General features: G+C 44.4%; 1 protein-coding gene across 2 annotated transcripts in view; it reads right to left on the reverse strand.

The window, feature by feature from the left end:
- Nucleotides 1-22,311, reverse strand: part of hsd11b2 (hydroxysteroid (11-beta) dehydrogenase 2) — a 127,910-nt gene that overhangs the window by 18,110 nt on the left and 87,489 nt on the right. The window contains exon 1 of one of the 2 annotated variants that reach the window (XM_079497950.1): nt 15,880-16,242. The exons of the other annotated variant lie outside the window; for it this stretch is intronic. Coding sequence (XP_079354076.1) covers nt 15,880-16,105 — 226 coding nt within the window. The 5' untranslated portion in view covers nt 16,106-16,242. Of the gene's footprint in view, nt 1-15,879; nt 16,243-22,311 lie in introns of those variants that run through there. 2 annotated transcript variants of the gene reach the window in all.

Consider the following 22,311-nt stretch of genomic DNA (forward strand, 5'->3'; position numbering starts at 1 on the left):
GTGTGTGTGTGTGTGTGTGTGTGTGTGTGTGACGTGTGTGTGTGTGTGTGTGTGTGTGTGTGTGTGTGTGCGTGTGTAAATATATATTTACATACTTTGTTTTGATTTGTCACAACAATACAAGACATCAAATGACAGAAGCTTAACAAGTAAGCTTAACATACAAAAGATACACAAGAAAATCCCACCTGTGTGAAGTGAGCGGTGCAACGGTACCGTGTGGGGGTCCCCAGGGGGTCCTCGCGACATCCAGACCCCCAGGAACACCCCCCTTTGGGGTTCGGCCCGGTTCCGGCGAGCCGCCCCGCGTAACGAAACGGTCGAGAAATGACAGAGTTACCGTGTTGCAGCTTTCCGTGCTTGGACATATACAGACACAGAGACAGACAAGACAGACAGAAACATAGTTCTGTAATGGAGCTCGTACTGTAGTGTACTCTGTGCTGTACTGTACTGGCCACTTTAGGTGTTGCAGCTTTCCGTGCTCGGACACAGACACAGAGACATACATACGGACATACGGACGTATAGCTCCGTATATGGAGCGGAGGCACCTCTCAAAAAGATGAACCTTGGGTGGGATCGACGACCATCAGAAAGACGCACGGTTGCACCATAGCGGCTAGATATATACCGAACCTATAGCCTATACTCAACTATTGTCACGCACTGCCAGGAATGGCATCCACATTTTTTGGAACTTATCTCGCGTATTCTGTCCGTCATGGCGGATTTGTTCCAGCTTGGCAATGGAGAGACGTTGAGCCATCTCTTGAAACATGGGGAAGTTGGAGACTTCCAGTTTATCACTATACATTTTTTGGCAGCAGCCATACCTGCAGTGGTGTCATTTCAGCTAAAGCTAGGGTATGGCGAGCTCACACATTTTTTTGTGATTACGTGTGGTTATTTGCCAATTTTCTTGGGCATATTTGCCTCCAATAGGCAAATATGCCTATTTTTTGGCGTATTTTCCTCCATTTTTCCCTCCCCTGAAGCCAAGGTATGGCAGCTGGCATAGCTTGCCATACCCAATTGACCCAATGCTTAAGGCATACCTGCCTTAAGCATCTGTTTTTGGTGGGAAGGAAGGGCCTTTCATTTCTCATCAGAGCAACCAAATATTGCTAAACAGCTAATCTGGCTGAATATGCCTTTCCACAGAAATTGTGCTTGTGTGTATGTTATATACAAGAAGAAACAACTAGATCAATGTTCCCCCAATCCCTGTACAGTACAGTGTCATCCCAACATAAATGCACCACGTCTCTGAGAACCACTCGCCCCACCGACTTTGACACGCGCCTTCCACACCCCCACAGGGAGTGCAGTGCACAGTGTTGAGGCTGTCGGACCATCGGTTGTCCAGAACCAGCACAAAAGCCCCCTGCCCGGGCTCTGGACATCTCCATATATGGAGCTGGGCTCTTTCTGACATCACAATGGATGTTCCGACCAATATTTGGCCATGCCTGACAAAGCATTCATTTCCAACTTGCATCGTTCCAATTAGGCCAGTACCCAACGAGCACCGCTCTAGTCTCTACAATGTCATGTGAAACAGATAGAATGGGTGATTATGGCCACGATGATTTTAATGCCACAATCCCGTGTTATTGAGAGCACCAGCTAGCAACCCGATGCTAACGTAAGTAGCATTATGACTTGATCGATCGAAAGCACTATAAAAGCGCAATTGCCATTCATCTACGGCAATGAGGGTTTTATTTAAATAATGAGCTTTAATTGACGTAGATCTCGGCCAATGGCGGTATAAGTGTTAAACAGAGAAGAGCTCTACTTGGACCAGACGTCCAGGATGTATTTTCAACTCTATACCAGACACCGGGGAGGCCAAGGACTTTGTGCCCAAGTCAACACAGCGTTGAGAAGTGCTTCTGGCGGTCCACCAGAAGCAATAATTAATAGGTGATTAATAATAACTGTGCCAAAATGCAGTTTTCTATGCACATTTTGGCCCGGCCGCTTCCGGCCATTGAGCCCCTCCCCGCCCCCAACTGAAGAAATTATAGTGTTCAGTGGCTTTGATTCAGGAAACTCATTGATCTACAAAGAGAATGGGTCGAGGCCTGGGCCGTGGCTCAGCGGTCCAGGCACCTTGGCCGGTAGCCCGAGTCTGGCAGTGTGCCGCGGGTTCGACTCCCGATCCCGACGGCCTTTACTGCATGTCACTCCCCCATCTCTCTCCCCATTTCCTGTCAGCTTACTGTCTGTCCCTCTATAAATAAAATCACACCCGTGTGAACTGAGTGGTGCAAGGTCTTATATAGCCTGATCAGCTGTGGTCTGACGTAATGTCAGTGACCATAGTAACCATGCTCATTTTTTTGGGTCCCACGTACAGGTACACACACGTACAGGTACACACATACATAGACACATAGATACAGACAAAGCTGGTTATTGGAGTGGTTTGCACCACTCAAAAATATAAAATAAAAGGCGAAAGCCGCAAAAAAAACCCATAAAAATAAAGAGAGCCGGTCGATCAGGTGTATGGCATCGTGTGGGGGTGGGAAGAAGAGAGTGGTGGCTATCCCATTGAGTAAATCTGTATATTAGAGCAATAAGCAAACATTTCATTGCATACACCAGTCAAAGGATAGCCTGGAACTCACCTATGCTTTTTATGGCATAGGCAGCTCCCGGCAGGATCCGCCGGCAGAAACTATGCGCAGCTGCTAGACATGAGACTAATTAATTAGAGCGACAGAGAGAGAGAGAGGAGTGTGTGTGTGTATATGTGTGCTTGTGTGTGTCAATTTAACAAAGGTGCAGACGATCAGAAATCAGCAGAGAGTGAGTGATGTTTGCACTACTCTATGCCGAATTGAAGTGGACTCGGACGTTTTTTTCTCCCTGGAAATAAAAACGTCTGGGTTTCCGAGGCTAGTCAAAGGATTACACAAGTGCTTATTTCCATTTCGGTCGTATCAGTGTAAAGGTCTCCACACAGCGGGCGCGAATCGGATGCGAATTCGGATTTTTAGCTGCGTTTCTCCATCGGTTTTCTGAAAAACGCGGCCGGTGTGCAACCACCTTAAATGTGTGTGATGCAAATAGCCTGCATCCTGCATCCTTAAGGCCTATTCATAGTCTGGATTCTCGGTGGTGAGGTGACCACCGCTCCTGTGGTGAGGTGACCACCGGAGCTGAAATAACGTTGAGGGGTGGTGAGTAAAAACAGAGAGAAGGGCTGGAGCGGTGGCGCTGGTTTGCTCTTCACCGCGGCTCGTGACGTCATGTTGTAGTTCGGTGGTCACCTAACCACCGAAAATCCAGACTATGTATGAGCCTTTAGACTCACCAAATTGAGAAAGGGCGCAATCATGTCACCCTCCGGGGGTCCTGGGATGCAATACTGTACTCAGTACTGTACTCTAATGTTGTTGAAGTAGGTGTCATAAAATGTCCCTGGGACCCATCTAAAAGACCACCACCCCCTGGGTTCAGGGACCCGTTACATTGAAAACCTATTTACATCACGTATAGCAGAAGTGGTAGTGGTAGAAGAGAATAAATTCAATAAAACAATGTAAAGAATATTTTCACATAAAACTTGGCCTAATTAAACGTAAAGACCACCTGGTATTCAGCTGTACATCTTTAGGGTTGCAACCCATATTCTACAATCAGGGGTCGGCAACCTTTTTGACATGAAGTGCCATGTTGTTATTTTCTTGATAATCAGTGCCGTATCAACATAAAGTTGAATTATGTAATATTTCCATCTGGCTGTACATAACCTTTTTTTTTTTAATGTTTTTTTTTTGTGTCTTTCGCCTTTTTTTATTTCATGGAGGGACAGACAGTAGGCTGACAGGAAAGGGGGAGAGAGATGGGGGGGAAGGCATGCAGTAAAGGCCGTCAGGATCGGGAGTCGAACCCGCGGCACACTGCCAGACTGGATTACCAGCCAAGGTGCCTGGACCACTGAGCCACGGCCCAGGCCTGTACATAACCTTTTTATGTCGCCTATTTTCTTTCACACAGACTCAGAGCCCAGAGTTTGAGTGAATGTAGAATTATGTGCAGGGTGTAATTTATAGATGTGAGGCGACTTCATTTCACAGACTAAACTTTTTTGAATACTTCTTAATATTAAAATAAAGGATCTCTCTCACACACTTATGCCAGCGTGCCAGTGAGTGACCACCCTCCCCTGTGCCAATGTTGGCACCCGTTGCCTGAGGTTGCCTACTCCAGGGGTTCTCAACCCGTGGGTCGCGACCCCTCGGGGGGTCGCCAAATTATTTTAGGGGGTCCCCAAATTATTAAAAAAAAGAAAAAATGTTTTTTTTTTTTTTTTTCAACTGAATGGCTGTAAAGTGAAAATGAAGAGTTTACATATAGTACACATAGTACATGCATACACCTTCCCTAATGATTATGGTTTCAGTATTTATTTATGGTGTATTGTCTCTATTATTAAGGTTATTGTAGCAGTCAATTTATATTGGGGGTCGGGAGGGGGTCCCGAGACGTTGCCAACGCATTTTCGGGGGTCCCCGGCCAAAAACGTTGAGAACCCCTGGCCTACTCCATGACTGCTGCATGCAGGATATAAGATAGTCCTGTCCCATAAAGCTTTAACATTTACATGTAAATCTGGTGGAGTAGTTAACGTCCCTAACCCTGGACCAAAAATATCACATAAATATGTGGGAGTCACTCCAGGCTAATAAAATGAGCAGAGAAAGGAGAGAGAGTTATGATACGAAGTTTAAAGGTATATTCAGTGATTTCACTTAAAATATCACTTTTTTTTGTTATACATTCATCGCATGGATGCACCTGGGACGTATCCTCAGTGATGTATCCTGAGGTCAACGGGGTTTCGGGTCTACCAACATCATACCCCTCACTCAGGCGACCCAGCCGGGGTGATCAAGTCCCGACTTATGTCCCATTAGCTACCCTCGATCAGTCCCACTAGGGCAAAACCAGGGCCACACAATCCGTTGGAACTACTCCATAACTACTCTGCCAGGGCGCCAGGGCGGTACACTTCTGGTGCATGGAAGGACTAGGCCCTGTAGGGTTGTCTCCTGTCCGGGCCCCTCCTACGTCTCACCAGGTCCACTCCTGCTCTCACCAGGCCCAGGACCTGTGCGTTGCACCAGAGTCCCAGCACTATAGAGTGTGCTGACCATAAGGAGTTCCTCCCTGTCCCCAGTTAACCCCTGGGATCAAAAAACCTTAGGTTTCGTTCTTGGCTAGGTGGCCCAGCCTTCATCCAATCAGGATAGATTGGCCTTCCGCCAATCATGATCGAGCGGGGGCGGGCCTTGGTGTGTGTGCTGTTGGCATTTTGCGTGTCCCCCGACTGTAGTGCGTGCATGTACACATCTTGTTACCGGGGCGGAGCGGGGGGGGTTTCCAAATCACCCAAATCACTGAATGCTCCTTTAAGGATCTACTTCTAAACACATTTATTATGGGAGGTCTGCAATTTCTTTCTTTTTTTTTTTAGAATATAGGGATGCTATACCAAGACGTGGTCTCTGTTGTGCTATACTGTATTTGAATGACGACATCAAAACTCTCAAAGCTCAAACTCAGCCCTCCTTTGACTATACTTCCGCCACTTAGTTCTCCAGCATCACTAAAGGTGGCCTTACACTAGCCGATAATCGGGCATTTTTGACGCTCGGGGGGTGCCCGACCGCTCAAAGCGTGATCGGGAACGGCCCGATCAACATCAAGAATGTTTGATATTTGCTCTGCCCCGCTCCGATTATCCTGTAGTGTGTGGTGCTATCAGATTTCAGATTGAAAAAAATCGGCTAGTGTAAGGCCACCTTAAGTTTGATGTGACATGTCAAACTTAGGGTTTTTTTCATGATTCTGAATCCATTGAAAGCATTATTTTTGCACAAAAATCACTCCTTGGGCTACATTTGGCCATAGCCACTTGCCCAAATGTGCTGACCTCTGTCTGGCTATGGCCGTTTTTAGCTGAATGAGTGTTTTTTGTGCAAAACGAATGCTTGCAATGGATTTAGAATTATGAAACCCCTAGTTTGACCCGTCCCATGCTACTTAAAGCATAATGACATTTTAAGCAATAATATGTCAACATTTTAATGACCTTTTTATTTTTTAGGTATTCAGACAGCCAGCAATGGGTAGAATGCTCCCCAAAAAAAATTGTCTCTGTGACACATCTAGGGGCCGCAATCTGCATTCAAAGATTTTCCTAGAAGCTTTGTCATTGGTCGATTTGCCTGTCTGCTTCCTGATTGGTTAGTCACTGCGACCAGGTTTTTTTCGACCAATGACAAAGCTTCTAGGAACATCTTTGAATGCAGATTGTGGCCCCTAGATGTGTCACAGAGACTACATTCTTTTTGGGAGTGTTCTACCCATTGCTGGCTGTCTGAATACCAAAAAAATAAAAAATAAAAAGGTCATTAAAATTTTGACATATTATTGCTTATAGCAGCTTTAATGTTACCCCAGCTTATTATGCTAATTATGAAAATTGCCCAACATATGCAAGTTAGCATCCGGCAGTTTCTAAATGCTGGGGACCCATACTCAACATTTCTAACATAAAACTTGATGGTACTCAAAATGTCTGGGTCCACAATGGGGCTCTATGGGCTGGCTATACTAAGCCTCAGACCTCCCAAAACAAACTAATTCCACTACTTCTCGGCATGGGCCCCATGACCCACCTCTTTCCAACCCATTTTGTCTAAATACTTCCTTAATTTAATGTCAACAAAGTCCACACCCACAACAACAGAGGGAGTTCAACAAACCATGTGCAACCCAGATTCGGCACAAACAAGGGTCTAAATTCATTTCGCTCCCATGCCACCAAAATGTAGAACGCCCTACCAACAGTCATTAAGACATGCAAATCCCTTGACTCCTTCAAAACTGTTCTCAAAAGGCACCTACGGACGGCTGCAATTCGAAACATGCACCCACCCCCTCACTGTATATGTTTGTTTTCCCTTTTTACCTCCTCTATGATGATTTCCTGTTTTTGACGTACGTCTCTAAATGTTTTGATGAATTGAAAATGGTGGGCCCTATTGTAAACAAATGTAATGCTTTATGGTGTCGTCCACTCACAGTTAACAGTTTTTGTATTGAGTTGTACTTGAAATGTACTGTAATTCTGCAAACTGTTAATAAATACTTCAATCAATCAATCAATCAATCAATCAATCAATCATATTATGGTCTCAATGTGTTGTGGTCTATGTTATGGTCTATTGTATCAATGTTGTGGTCTAGGTTGTATCAATTGAATTGCCACACTCGAGTCCAATAGAAGTAGGACATGTTCCCTTGCCAAGAAGTTCCTCTGGAGTAAGATATTTACCACTGCGCTCTTTGGCTCATAATAATAACCTCAGGCTTAGCTATCATGCTCGCTCTCTCTCTCTCTCTCTCTCTCTCTCTCTCTCTATGAAGAGATCAGACCACACTCTATCTGCCAGAAGGGTTCACATTACAGTCAGCATTATACTCTGATAGAAATAAAGTTTGTTTGGGGGCGCTGGATTGTGTCTGTAGCTTGTGTGTGAGTGTATGGCACTGTAAATTGTGTGTGTGCGTTTGTTCGTGCGTGCGTGCGTGTGAGAGATAGATGGGGTGTGTGTGATGGGGACATTGTTATGTAACGCTACAGAACTCCTTGAGACCAAAGATGAAGAAATAAACAGGAGGCCTGCAGGAGGGGGAGGGTCTGGAGGGGGGACCCTCACATCTGGATCCGTCTCTTAACTACTAACCTCAATATAGAACAATACATTATATAGATAGACCTTTATTGATCCCATGAGGGAAATGGTTATATGGCAGTTAGGCTACAGCAGTCATACCGTACAAAAGACAAAAAAAAGACAAATAATGAGAAGAACATATAGCATGTAGCACGGGCCGGCGAGCTCATGCTTGTTTTTGTCTCAACTGGGAGTCCGTCAGCTAACAGCCGAGAACCCACCAAAACTACCCCCCCCCCCCCCCTCGTTTCGTGCACACGCCCGTGACTCACCAGACCTGGTGAGTTTTCTTTTACGCTTGCGTTGTCGCGTCCCTCTTCAACAGACCTGTAGCAGACCTGTCGTTGATCCAGGCAACAACGTGTGCGTTCCTCACTTCCCGTTTGAAAGGCCCTTAAGGGAGATCTGTTTTAGACAAACTACCGCTGTCCACTAACACACAAAACCACAGACAAGTGCTCCTCTTCCACTCCCTGGGTTCCTCCCTGGGTCCCTGCCTGGGTCCCTACCTGGGTCCCTGCCTGGGTCCCTGCCTGGGTCCCTGCCTGGGTCCCTGCCTGGGTCACTGCCTGGGTCCCTGCCTGGGTCACTGCCTGGGTCCCTATACCTGGGTCCCTATACCTGGGTCCCTACCTGGGTCCCTGCCTGGGTCCCTACCTGGGTCCCTGCCTGGGTCCCTACCTGGGTCCCTCCCTGGGTCCCTGCCTGGGTCCCTACCTGGGTCCCTATCTGGGTCCCTACCTGGGTCCCTGCCTGGGTCCCTACCTGGGTCCCTCCCTGGGTCCCTGCCTGGGTCCCTACCTGGGTCCCTATCTGGGTCCCTACCTGGGTCCCTGCCTGGGTCCCTACCTGGGTCCCTCCCTGGGTCCCTGCCTGGGTCCCTACCTGGGTCCCTGCCTGGGTCCATACCTGGGTCCCTCCTGGGTCCCTATACCTGGGTCCCTATACCTGGGTCCCTGCCTGGGTCCCTGCCTGGGTCCCTGCCTAGGTCCCTGCTGAAAAGTCTGACTGACCTCAGACTGATGTCGGGAGGAAACCTCATAACTCCATTTTTGAGGTTTTTGATATTTTGGCATAAATCAGTGCTATTGAACACCCTTTACGTCTGTGTGTTGTTTCAAAAATATTGAACCAATAAGAAAGTAGTAAAAAGTGCTTTGGACAAAACCTCTTAACTCCATTGGACCCTCAAACTGTCTGCTAAAGCAACTAACTCCACCACCTCTCCCCCTCTCATGGAAGTAATTGACAATATATAAAGTTACAACGCCAACTTTGATGAGGATGTATTGCTTTGTTTTAAAAAATATAAGGTTTTCTTAATTTCCTGAAAAATGTATTTGTCATTTCCTGAAAAATGAACAGTGTAACAGAGTTATGAGGTTTCCTCCAGACAGCAGAGATAAGCCTCACAGCAGTAGCGGCTGCGGACCAATGACAGTAATTACTGCTGCATGGTGACCAGTATCGTGTGTCACTACTGGACGGAGTCCATCATTTCCTGGCTGTCTTCACTGTCATGTCTACTGTCTAGAGAAAGCAAATATGCCATTCAAGAGATGAAAAAAACCCTGTCACTAAATCTTTATACCTATTGTATTAACATTGGACACAACTTTTAGTATTCCACGATATTCCCATTAATTTCCTGAAACACTGGGTGGGCCTCTCTGAATGCATGGTTTTGCAGAAACATATAGGTACTAGTAGGGGTGTAGCCTCGGAAACCCAGACGTTTTTATTTCCAGGGAGAAAAAGAAAGTCTGGGTCCGAGTCCACTTCAATTCGGCATAGAGTAGTGCAAACATCACTCACTCTCTGCTGATTTCTGATCGTCTGCACCTTTGTTAAATTGACGCACACATATACACACACACACACACACACACACACTCCTCTCTCTCTCTGTCGCTCTAATTAATTAGTCTCATGTCCAGCAGCTGCGCATAGTTTCTGCCGGCGGATCCTGCCGGGAGCTGCCTATGCCATAAAAAGCATAGGTGAGTTCCAGGCTAGTAGGGGTGTAACGATACATTTTAACAGCAATACGATACGTATCACGATACATGGTTGACGTACGATACATGGACGATATTGGTTCATTATGGCAATACGATACGATACGATTCAATGATTTGAAATCGATACAGTAACTATTTAAAATACATTGACATTTTTTTTAAATTAAGTAATTAAACCCCTCTTTTTCATTTTTCTTCTAAAAATTGCTAAATACCACGCACAAAAAATGTAGTATTGATACAATCGATTAATTGCATAGCAAAACGATTCGATACCGATTATTTCCATTGCAAAACGATACGATACATAGTCAATGTTACCGTTTTCATTTCGATATACTTCGATTCTTGAAATTAAAATAGATTTTTCGATGCAGTTGCTATATCGTTACACCCCTGACAGGAGGGTATATAAAGGTGAACTATTTGACTTGTAATCATGTGTCTTGAGCCCATGAACATATACTGTATATAACACTCGGCTTTTGCCCATGAAAGCTGCCTCATAATTAGAAAACATAATGTGACATTTGTGAATGTAAAACTATATGCTGATGACACGCAGTTACACATTTGTATAGCCTATACTAGTGATCCTATGCCACTTGTTAGGCTAAAGGCCTCTCGCCGAAGGTTTTTTGGGCTTCCTCCTCACGGAGGATGCAAGGCTGGGGCGCCAACCCACACTGCTCCCGCAGTGTCGTCTACGCTCCGTCTGTCACCCGTCTCTTTTATGTATATTGTCTTAAGTACAAAATGTGAAGCAAAATCCTAGGAGTGATCCTTGTGGCTTAGCCTTCAACAGCAACAACAACAATAACAACAATAACCAAGGTAAAGATAAAGCTATAATAAAGATTAAGATAAGAAGATAATAAAGATAAAGCCTCATGAGCTATTTCTATATCAGCAATAGGAAAGCATGGCCATATATGGGCACGACAGATACACACACGCACGCCCAAAGCCAGAATCTCATGGAGATAATGAAGTTAATCAGATATTTACTGCTTGCCCCCATATGCCCAGCCACCCACATGCATTCACCCACTCACTGTATGTGCAATTTTCCACCCTTTGCCCGAAATAGAGTCAGACACCAAATGTAATTATCTCAAACCCCATCCTCCTCGTGATCATATCCTAACTGTATGTCCTCACCCAGACATGTTATATATATCTATATATCTATACCAAGGGATAAAACATATCCTCGTGTGCGAACCTGGGGGTATGGATTCCACACATACCCCCCTGCAGCGACTCAAACCCTGTTGAAAACTATAATTAACGATAATGATCTGTATACAGTCATTACAGTGTGTCTTCGCATACTTGTAGATGAATGCCTTTATGACTATAGTTTATTGAGGACCGGAGGGAACTAATATTTATAGTTTGGGTCATATGAACTGCAGGTTGAATTGAACGCAATATCCAATCTTGCTCTGCAGAGACAGACAGGGAGACAGCTGTCCTAACTGGCCTTTACTCTGTTGTTTCCTCTGTCCTTTCAGAGTGGGCTCAGATTTCATCTCTAACAGAGAGGTGAGAACACAGGCACTCGTCATGGAACACTGACAACGCAACAGATAGAGAGAGAGTGAGAGAAAGACCGAGTGATGGGGAGCGAGAGATAGTCAGAGACAGGCAAAGGCAGCGAGTGAGAGAACCATGTGCTGACGTGACGAGACAATATGTAAGTAGTGCAGATGCAGTATTGTGGAATTGCAGTGGTATTGTATTGAACACTTAAATATGAGTACAGGTACTCAAATCTGAAGTAATTATGTATAAGTAGTATTACAATAGCGCAGTGATGATCAAGACTCAGGAGGACAGTGGATGACAGGAGAGCAAGCATCATCTTTTTTTTCTAAGATGATTTGGTGCCTGAGATTCCCAGAAACGAGTCCCATAACTGTCATCATCATGCGCTGACACGCTTGATCTCCTACAAGTTATCACGGCTTCTGCTTGTCAGAGAACTCGAGAAGCTTCTAGTTGTCACGACCGAACTATAGATTATTAAAATTAATCAGAGCGGAGGAATGCAGGAGACAGGAGCCACAGGAGACTGCTTTCAAGACAAGACCAGTGATAGGAACCATCTGCCTGCCTTGTCTCATCATTCAGAGTGAGAAGGACACCATCCAGAGCAGAACGGTCCATCCACGGTATAATGTATGATGCGATCAACCCAAGTTTGCCCCCAGAACATAAGGGACACTATAGGGTTCATGTGGTTAAGGCCTGACGTCGAAATGTAAAAAATGTCCTCTAATCCCTGACAGTTTTCTGAAAAGTCAGTGGTGCTCAATATTTCATGTCAAGGACCCCCGAAAATGACATGTAATTGGCCGCCGACCCCCATCTGAAAATATGTTGTTCCAGGAACCCCTCAGAAGCAAAGATTTGAGTTAAAAAACGTTCGCTCTGCAAGAGTATATTCAAAGATTTGTAGGCACATTTTCACGATCTTTCAAAAATAGCAGATCTGCTATTTTTCAATAGCAGATAAGTATAACATAATGCTAGAAGCACCAAAAGGGGTTCCCGTACTGAATGGGTTAAGCCAGGCAATGCACCGAATATGGAAATGGAACAAAAACCTTACACTAATTATTTGTTTAAATCAAGGTATCGACACAATCACAGCATGCATAATAATAACCCAATTGAAAGTAGATTTCTGCTCAATCTTTTTGATTTATTTATCCACTTTAATCGTGTATATATATATATATATATAGTTTATAGGAGTCCCACAGGGAACTATACTTGGAAAGCATATTCTCTCTCTCTCTCTCTCTCTCTCTCTACACCAATGACCCTTTTTTCACCAGTGCTAAACCCCTTATCCCTAAACCTCTTTGCCTGTTTTACTATTTTGAAAAACATTTTCGGAATATTTCAAATAGCCGATCTACAAGCTCACAACATGTCGATGTATAGATCGGCTAGTTGAACAAATTTAAAATCTTTTCAAAATAGGATAAGGGGTGTATAGCATGGCGAAAATAGGGCCCCAAATTCGTCCTGGGAAAATAAGCACGTTGGAACTTTGTAGCTTTGTAGATCCATGATTTACCCCAAATGTTCTCCCCCATACGAACAAACTCAAAACTCTGCTATTTGCACAAGCATTTCTGGATGTTACATGATGTTTTTCCATGTGTGTGTTGTTATTTTCCTGCTTTGTTTTTTTTAGATCAATTGTATTGTATGTGCCTGTTTTTTGTTCAGTACTATTCTGTTGTATTTTTGCTTGTCTTTGTTTTTGAGTGGTGCAACCACTCCAAGGAACAGCAATGTTCGTGTTAACCTATGTGACTATGTGACTATGAGCACCAGTAGGGGCAAAAGTGGCGCTGTTGTGCCAGAAACAGAGAGAGAGAGAGATAGTGCTGCACTGTTGCCTGCTAATAGAGAGAGAGAGAGAGAGAGAGAGAGAGAGAGAGAGAGAGAGAGAGAGAGAGAGAGAGAGAGAGAGAGAGAGAGAGAGAGAGAGAGAGAGAGAGAGAGAGAGAGAGAGACAGAGATAGAGAGAGAGAGAGAGAGAGAGAGAGATACAGGCAGGGGGAGAGGGGAGTTGCACCACTCAGTTCACACAGGTGTGATTTTTATTCTAAGCATGTAAAAGCACTTTGTGAGTTTTCTCTATATATAAATACAATGTACTTACTTAAGCTGCTAGGGTTTTAATACGGTATGTGGGGTTACATTCCTGTCCTGGACGGGTGCAAATGCATCCAGGTAAACTTTAAAATAATGTTTTATATTTATACTGCAGTGATGTATAGTCTCTCGGCCTAATAATCTTAAAAAAAACAAAACAAAGCAACAAATAAAAATGGTCACAACATGTCGCAATGAGCTCGTAATTTGCAAAGTGGGTTAAATGTGAAACGTCACTGCTTTGCCACTCACTGAAATCTTGACCTCTGAGTTAGAGACCGTTTTTAAATAATGTTTTACATTTATACTGCAGTCGTGTACACTACGGCGTGTCTCTCTGCAGACTGCATGGTCTGCAGTCCCTTGATCATCAACATCGTCAACCAATGGTAAAGTGTACAAAGGTCAAAGACATGGAGGCCAGACAACATTCCTGTGATACTTTAGAAACTGACAGTATCAGAGGTATAAATAAAGTTGTTTATTGTTCTTTGCTGCTCGCTGCTGATTGAAAAGATAAAAAAGCAAGCACTGACACGTACAAATGTGCGTGCGTGCGTGCGACACGTGTGTGTGTGTGTGTGTGTGTGTGTTTGTGTCTGGGAATGTAGTCTAAATATGGTTGTGTGTACAATGTGGGGATTTGGAGTTCTGTTACCATGACACCATAAAGCTCTCTAAGTAATGCACGCATGCACGCGCGCATGCGCGCGCACACACACACACACACACACACACACACACACACACACACACACACACACACACACACACACACACACACACACACACACACACACACACACACACACACACACACACACACACACACACACACACCTAAAATTGGGTACCAATTCACAATGAATCCAGGGAACATTCTGCAGCAGCTTGAGGTGTGTTGACTTTCTCAAGGATACCTCAGAAGTCGTTTTTTAACCAGGGAAACAGACATAAAGAATTATTCCCCTCGTGGGTGGCAGACACGCCTTCGACCAAAGTCTCTCTCTCTCTGTCTCTCTCTCTCTCACACACACACACACACACACACACACACACACACACACACACACACACACACACACACACACACACACACACACACACACACGCACACGCACACGCACACAGTACAGTGTTCTATAACAGTCCAATTATTCTTCCATCATATTCTGTACAACTTTTTGTGTCGCTTCTGTACAAGTTTGTAACGCGTCCAACATTTCAGTGCACGTATCTACATGAGTGACACGCACAGGCGCACACACACACACACACACACGCACACGCACACGCACACGCACACGCACACGCACACGCACACACACTATAGAGCCATCTGTGGACGGCAGATTAACGTTAGCGTTCAGTGTGACGAGAACAGCTAAGCTACCTTTACCTCCTACCTAACCAGCTCCCAATGCTCACACGGTTATTATCTCTGTTCTGCAATAAACAGACTGAACCAGTGATTCACAAAAACACCGGGGCGGGACACGTGTGTGGGTTTGCGGAGGCCATTTTTCACTCAATTCAATATCCCTTCACCCCCTCTCTTACAAATATATTAAAATTCATATTTCATAATGTTTTTTTTTGTTTGGTTCCCTGCAGGGAGACACAGACACCAACTGTGTCTTATTGGTTCAAGCTATACAACGTCTGGGAAAACCATAAACAATCCTATACTGTACACAACAAAAAAATTATAATCTTCATTTAAACACTGTTTTGATGTAAGGAAGGAGATTGGAGATTCCAAAAGCTTTCTGAAACTACTTGGGCAAGACCGCATATGAACTTACAGTACACAGGACACATTTGTATACTTTGTAAAACGTTGCCACTGTCCTAATTATTACCTAAAGCTGCCGATATGAAATCAGCCAATCCTCGTAGTCGTAAATGTATTATTAAGAGAGTCTATGTGTCCAAACCAACCACCAGTGTCCCTTTTATTCCTCCATCCATCACCACCCATCTCCCCTTCTCTGTTCATCTCTCCTCTCTCGTCCCATCTCCTCCCATCCCTACCCTCTCCCCCACCATCTCTAGCCCACAAAAACACAAGTGTTAAACTAATTGACCATGTAATTACCAAGTACAAAGCCTACCCGGGTCAACTGTGCACGCACGCATGGCCACACACGCACGGCCACACACATGCACTCACGGCCACACACAGCCACACACGCGCGCGCGCACAGCCCCACACACACAGCGCCACACACACACACACACACACACACACACACACACACACACACACACACACACACACACACACACACACACACACACACACACACACACACACACACACACACACACACACACACACACACACACACACACACACACACACACACACACACACACACACACACACACACACACGCGGGTGCATGCGTCTATACCTGTGATGAGCACAGCTTTGCCCAGAGCAGAAAGTCTTTCCGTGGTCTGGTTCCTCCAGCACATCCAGATGCAGATGAGGACCAGAAAGAGGACAGGTACGGACAGCTTCTCCACCAATACCGTGGCCCCCAGCCACGTTACCACGGTGACCTTCTGCACAGCTCCTCCAATCAGAACGGTCAGCACTGCCAGGTAGATCCACAGGGGCAGAGTGTAGTCCTCCATGGAGACGGCTGGCTGTCGTCTCTCTCTCTCTCTCTCTCTCTCTCTCAGTCAGTGTATGTCTCTCTGCCTGTTTGATTCACACTGTGTATCACTTTATCACTTCACTCCCTGCCTCTGTCTATCTCTCTCTCTGCAACCCTCTCTTTCTGTCTGTCTCTCTGTCCCAGCAGCTATAGTATTATATACTACTGTTAGTAGTAGTAGTAGTAGTAGTAGTAGTAGTAGTAGTAGTAGTGGAACAGTCTGGAACGCACTGACTGACTCCTCTTCGTTTCTCAGCTTCTATTTATAAACCGGCTGCAGGGGGGGTTGAGGGGTGGGGCTAAGGCAGCCTCACTCTAATCTCTGACCAATGGACAAAGGTCTAGAACACACACAAACACGCGCACGCACGCACACGCACACGCACACACACACACACACACACACACACACACATGCTCTGTCCCCCCCAATTTTTATGACACTGGATCTCTCTCTCTCTCTCTCTCTCTCTCTCTCTCTCTCTGTCACAGGTGACTTGTCTCATCCATGCAGTGTTGACAAGCTTATAGACATTTCTCTCCAACATAAAACAGCCCATTTCAGACAACGTGGGGCTCGTTACAAACTCAAACTAAAAGCACAAATGATAACCGAATAAGGTGTGTATAAAAGTTGAATATGGTCAATCAAATACTGTACACCGGTGGGTTTGTGTGACAGAGTGTGTGAACAGTGAACAGGCCTAAGTGTGATTGATTAGTCAGCAGACAACGAGTTATTATTTTAATAGAACCAGCTCCCTATAGTTCTAGAGGAATTGCATCAGTGCTTCCTATAGCTTATATGACAAACAGACAGTTCATCAGTGCTTCCTATTGACCATATGCACACGGCTGCCATCTTGCCAGCAAGGTGCTAACTAGGTGCAACTTCCCAGAGACAGCCCATTCATCCAAACAGAAAAGTCCTATCTAATTGTCTAATTAGTTTAATAAAAATCCACTGTAGATGTTATGAGCTACTCCCTGTCAATAAATTCCTTGCAGATGATTTTTTGAGTGGTGCAACCACTCCAAGGAACAGCAATGTCACTATGTTACTATGTTTAGAGTACCAGTAGGGGGAAAAGTGGCGCTGTTGTGCCAGAAACAGAGAGAGAGAATGAAATTGGAACGATACAGAGAAGAAATTGGAACGATACAAATTGGAACGATACAGAGAACCAATAGAGGGGAGTTGCACCACTTTCTAAGTGCTGGAGTTTGGAAGTGCTCGTTGACTATCACTCAACAGCCCATGTGTACCACCTGTTTAGAATTTGCACATAAAGCAGGAGGCAGCAGGGGGTTGCTTTACTGATAACGAGTGCTTCCAAACTCCGACACAAGGAATTTCTTGGCAGGAAGTAGCTCATAACATGTCTACGGTGGATTTTTATGAAACAAACACATTGCAGATAGTAAGACGATAATTCAAGCTTTTCGTACAGCTGCAATGTCGGTGAGTTTGACGTTATTTAATACAATTAGATAGGACTTTTCTGTTTGGATGAATGGGCTGTCTATGGGAAGTTGCACCTAGTTAGCACCTTGCTGGCAAGATGGCCGCCGTGTGCATATGGTCAATAACTCTATAGATGACAAGCAGACTGCATGACGTGCGTGACTGCATGGTGCCTCAGCACCCCGGTCGTTTTTCTTGCATGTCTCTCCTCTCTCTTTGCCCTTGTTTCCTGTCTCTCTCGCTCTCTCTCTTGCACACGCACACACACACACACACACACACACACACACACACACACACACACACACACACACACACACACACACACACACACACACACACACACACACACACACACACACACACACACACACACACACACACACACACACACACACTCTCTCTCTCTCTCTTCTTTTCGCTGAGAACAGAGCACACTAGTCTTTCTGTTTGGTACAGAACCCCCTGCACATGTTGTACTTTGCACATATTGTACATGTATGTAATTTTTACATATTTCTGTGCGTCACATGCTAAAGTATGCCCTCTGATCATGCCTGTAGTAGTGTACACTCTCCATTGCTGCATGCTAGAGATTGTACATTTACTTGTCTTGTCTTAACCTGCATTATGATTGATTAAATACTCAGTATAATATCTTATTAGTTAGTAGCGTCTGTGGAGCATGTCACGCCAGCTATGTCCCAGAGCAGTCATAGCTCTAAACACTGACACTTGAACCCTGACACTTGATGGACTAAAGGGACCTACTGTGCAATACGTCTTAAATGTATGTTTTTTTTTATAGTATTATGTCTTTTGTTTTAAATGCACTTGAGCTGGATTGCAAATCAATTTCATTGTCTTGTACAATGACAATGAAGATATTCTGATTCTTCTGATTCTGATTCTGAACATTTTGCTGCTTGCACTTGTATGATTGAGTCACAAATTAAACCCCTTTGAATGTCTGTCTGTCTGTCTGTCTGCCTGCCTGCCTGTCTGTCTGTCTGTCTGTCTGTCTGTCTGTCTGTCTGTCTGTCTGTCTGTCTGTCGTAAACACAGAGCCGAGAGAGCGAGACCAGACACTGCAGAACCTATCACCTACATGGTACAACTCTTGTCTGTCTTCCCTCCTTATAAGCTTTCTGCCATTCTCTCCTAAACCGTCTCCCTCTTTCAGTTTCCCTGCTGTCTTTCTCCCTCAATAAATACAATCGATTGCATTAATCATTTTGTGCAGGATCAATATGAGCAGGATCAATATGAATTATATACCGTAATTGGCCTTTATTGCTTAAATTCATACAGTATATACAAGTAAGACGCGCGAACGCGGGAAGCGAACGCAGCTCGTAAATTGCAATAACAACAATTAGAATAAATTACGTACTTTTTTAAGTTTTTTTAAGTTCTCTTTTTATTATTATTATTTTTTTATTATGTGTATGTGTGCGTGCGTGTGTTTTTTTAAGTTTTCTTTACGTTTTTTTTTTGTACGTTTTGTTTTTAATTTTTTTTTAAAGTTTTTTCTTTTTAATTTTTTTTAAGTTAAGTTTTTTTTTAAGTTAAGTTTTTTTGGTGTGTGTGTGTGTGTGTGTGTGTGTTTTTGTGTGTGTGTGTGTGTTTTTTTTTATGTGTGATACAGCTGTGCCCTCTGGTGGCGGGCCGGTGGTGTTACAGCGTGACACACACAAACACACAGACAGTTTAGGCCAGCTTCTATAGTTAGTGCTCACTGCGTTCGCAAACATCTATATTTAAAGTCGTCTTTGCAGATATGACGACAACGTGAGTCTGGTCTTTGGGTACAACATCAACAATCAAAAATTCACACAGCATTGCATGCTTTGATAAAAAATCACAGTCAAGTTTTATATCGCCTCTGTGAACCGTTCATTTACGAGAAAAAGCACCAACAGTTAGAATGTGGAGGAGATAAGAGGTTTATTCTGGCCGACAGCAACAATATGAAATAGTCTAGTAATAACCTCTAAGCCATGGCTCACAAATGTTTTGTAGAAGAACACCCAGACAGCACAGTTCACATAAATCTGATATACACGCTCCAGCAAAAGATATGTCTCATTTGGAAGCAGTGGTCGACAAGATACACAGCGGCATTACTCGATCCCCGGTCAAATATGACTCCACGACAGTTGAACCTTGCCCAGTCAAATTATTTATTTAAAAGTACATATTTATCGTCTCCACCAGGCCGAAGGCATGGGGAGAGAGTGGGCAGTATTATGCGTGTCTTAAGTACCAGGTCTTATTATTTAACTTAAGACCTGGAGGCGTGGTCAATGCTGTTTAGCCAAATGGCATTGATCACGCCTCCAGGTCTTAAGTTAAGTAATAAGACCTGGTACTTAAGACACGCATAATACTGCCCAGTATGTTTTGCACTCTGTCCGTGTGTGTGTGTGTTACCACCAGCTAATCTCCGGCACCGTCGGCCCCATCCATGACAAACTGTGCACACACTCCCTGGATGCCAACGACGAACCTCTGCCCCAAATATTCCACAACGGCCTGTTATAGCGCCACCATGAGGCCAATTTTGGCAAAACACGTTTCTGTACATTAGGCTACTCGTACACATTTTATCCATACATCACGCAATTCGCTATACACTATCTCCATAGTCGTGTGAAAAACACGGATCTGCTCCATTTCCCATATTCCATCCTGATTGGCTAAGATTGGCTTCCAAAGCTTGCATGATTGGTCCGTTTCGAACAAAATGCCACAAGTCACAAACGCAGTGTGCAATTTCCGTGAAATGATACACGCACATTTCCACTAGGCCAAGGACGACATGCCACTTATTTTTTCCCAAATCAGCCTCACGGTGGCGCTATAACAGGGCAATTCCTGTTTTTACCTATAACTGCATCGATCTGTGTACAACTTTGTTTGCGCACTCCCTAGAGGCCATGGCAAAAAAAATCCCTGCATTTTCCACATCTCCCAGTTATAGCGCCACCATGAGGCTGATTTCTTCAAAACACATTTGTTTATATTAGTCGCACAGATTTCATCCAAATCTCACGTAAATCGGTAATGTAATCAAGACGAGTCTGTTGACTTTCTCAGATTCTACACTGATTGGCTAAGATCGCTTTCCAAAGTTTTCAGGAGTGGCCTGTTTTGTACAAAATGCTGCAAATCATGAACGCAGGGCCCGTGGGGCAGTGAAACGGTGCACGCATATTCCCACTAGGCTGAGGAAGCAACGCCACTTGACATTTTTCAAATCAGCCTCATGGTGGCGCTATAACAGGCCAACTCACGTCTTTACATGCACCGATTTGCATAAAACTTTGTATGCACAAAACGTTCAGAGTGTGCACACTCCCTACAGCCCAAGGAAAAACATCTGGCCTGCATTTTTCAATTCTGCCCTTTTGAGCGCCACCAGGAGGCCGATTTATGTGCAACACTCTTTATATTGGTCCTTCAGATTTTATCCAAATCATCATTCCTGGTGGAGACCTGTGTCCCGAGAAGAAACTTCTTCTAGTTTTTGAGTGGTGTAAACCACTCCTACAACTGGCTTTGTTAGTCTGTCTGTCTGTCTGTCTGTGCAAAAAAAATGAGCATGGTTGATGCTGATTTCATTACGTCAGACATTACGTCAGAACACAGCTGATCAGGCTATATAATACCTTACACCACTCAGTTCACACGGGTGTGATTTTTAATGCAATGCTCTACTTTGTCATTGCTGTCGGGCAGAAACCTCTTCTTATCTCCATATGTTAACTTTGTGTGTTTGTAAATCAATGCCCTCCTTGATCACAGTATATTATACTACATCACAAAAAAGCATCAAAAGTAGTAGTTTGAAACGCAGCGCATGTTCTGAGCTTGTCGATCTGACACTTTAACCCATTTTGGCCTGACGTCGAAATAAAAAAAAACGTTCGCTCTGAAAGAATATATATTCAAAGATTTGTGCCGCATTTTTACGATTTAAAAGAAATAGCAGACCTACAAGCTCGTAGCGCGCCACTCGGTGGCGCGCTATGAGCTTGTAGATCTGCTATTTTTCAATAGCTAAAGTATAACATAATGCTTAGTTTTTTAATGTTTTTTTGTGTGGCTTTCGCCTATATTTTATTATTTTTTTATGGAGGGACAGACAGTAGGCTGACAGGAAATGGGGAGAGAGATGGGGGGGGTGACATGCAGTGAAGGCCGTCGGGATCGGGAGTCGAGCCCGCGGCACACTGCTGCCAGGCTGGATTACCAGCCAAGGTGCCTGGACCGCTGAGCCACGGCCCCAGGCCACATAATGCTTAGTTAAAACACCAAAAGGGGTTCCCGCCCAGAATGGCTTAAAATAGTTTTGAATTTGAACCCCGAAAGGTTTTGGGACATATGAGGTTTCTGCCCGACAGAGACGTTTTTCACAATACATTCACAGAACCCCATGACTCTCTGAAACCAACACCTAATGAATGCTTATGGAACCACTATATTGCACTACACAAAGCCGTTAAAGTGCCCGTAAAACTTTATAAGCTTATATTAACATAAAGAAAACACCATTTTCATGTGTTAGGGTTAAACCCCCCTCATAAATACACATGGTGTGTGTGTGTGTGTGTGTGTGTGTGTGTGTGTGTGTGTGTGTGTGTGTGTGTGTGTGCGCGCGTGCGTGTGTGTGTCTGTGCATGTGTGCGCGTGCGTGCGTGCGTGCGTGCATGCGT

The sequence above is a fragment of the Electrona antarctica genome (assembly GCF_951216825.1).
Source record: "Electrona antarctica genome assembly, chromosome: 3".
NCBI lineage: Eukaryota > Metazoa > Chordata > Actinopteri > Myctophiformes > Myctophidae > Electrona > Electrona antarctica.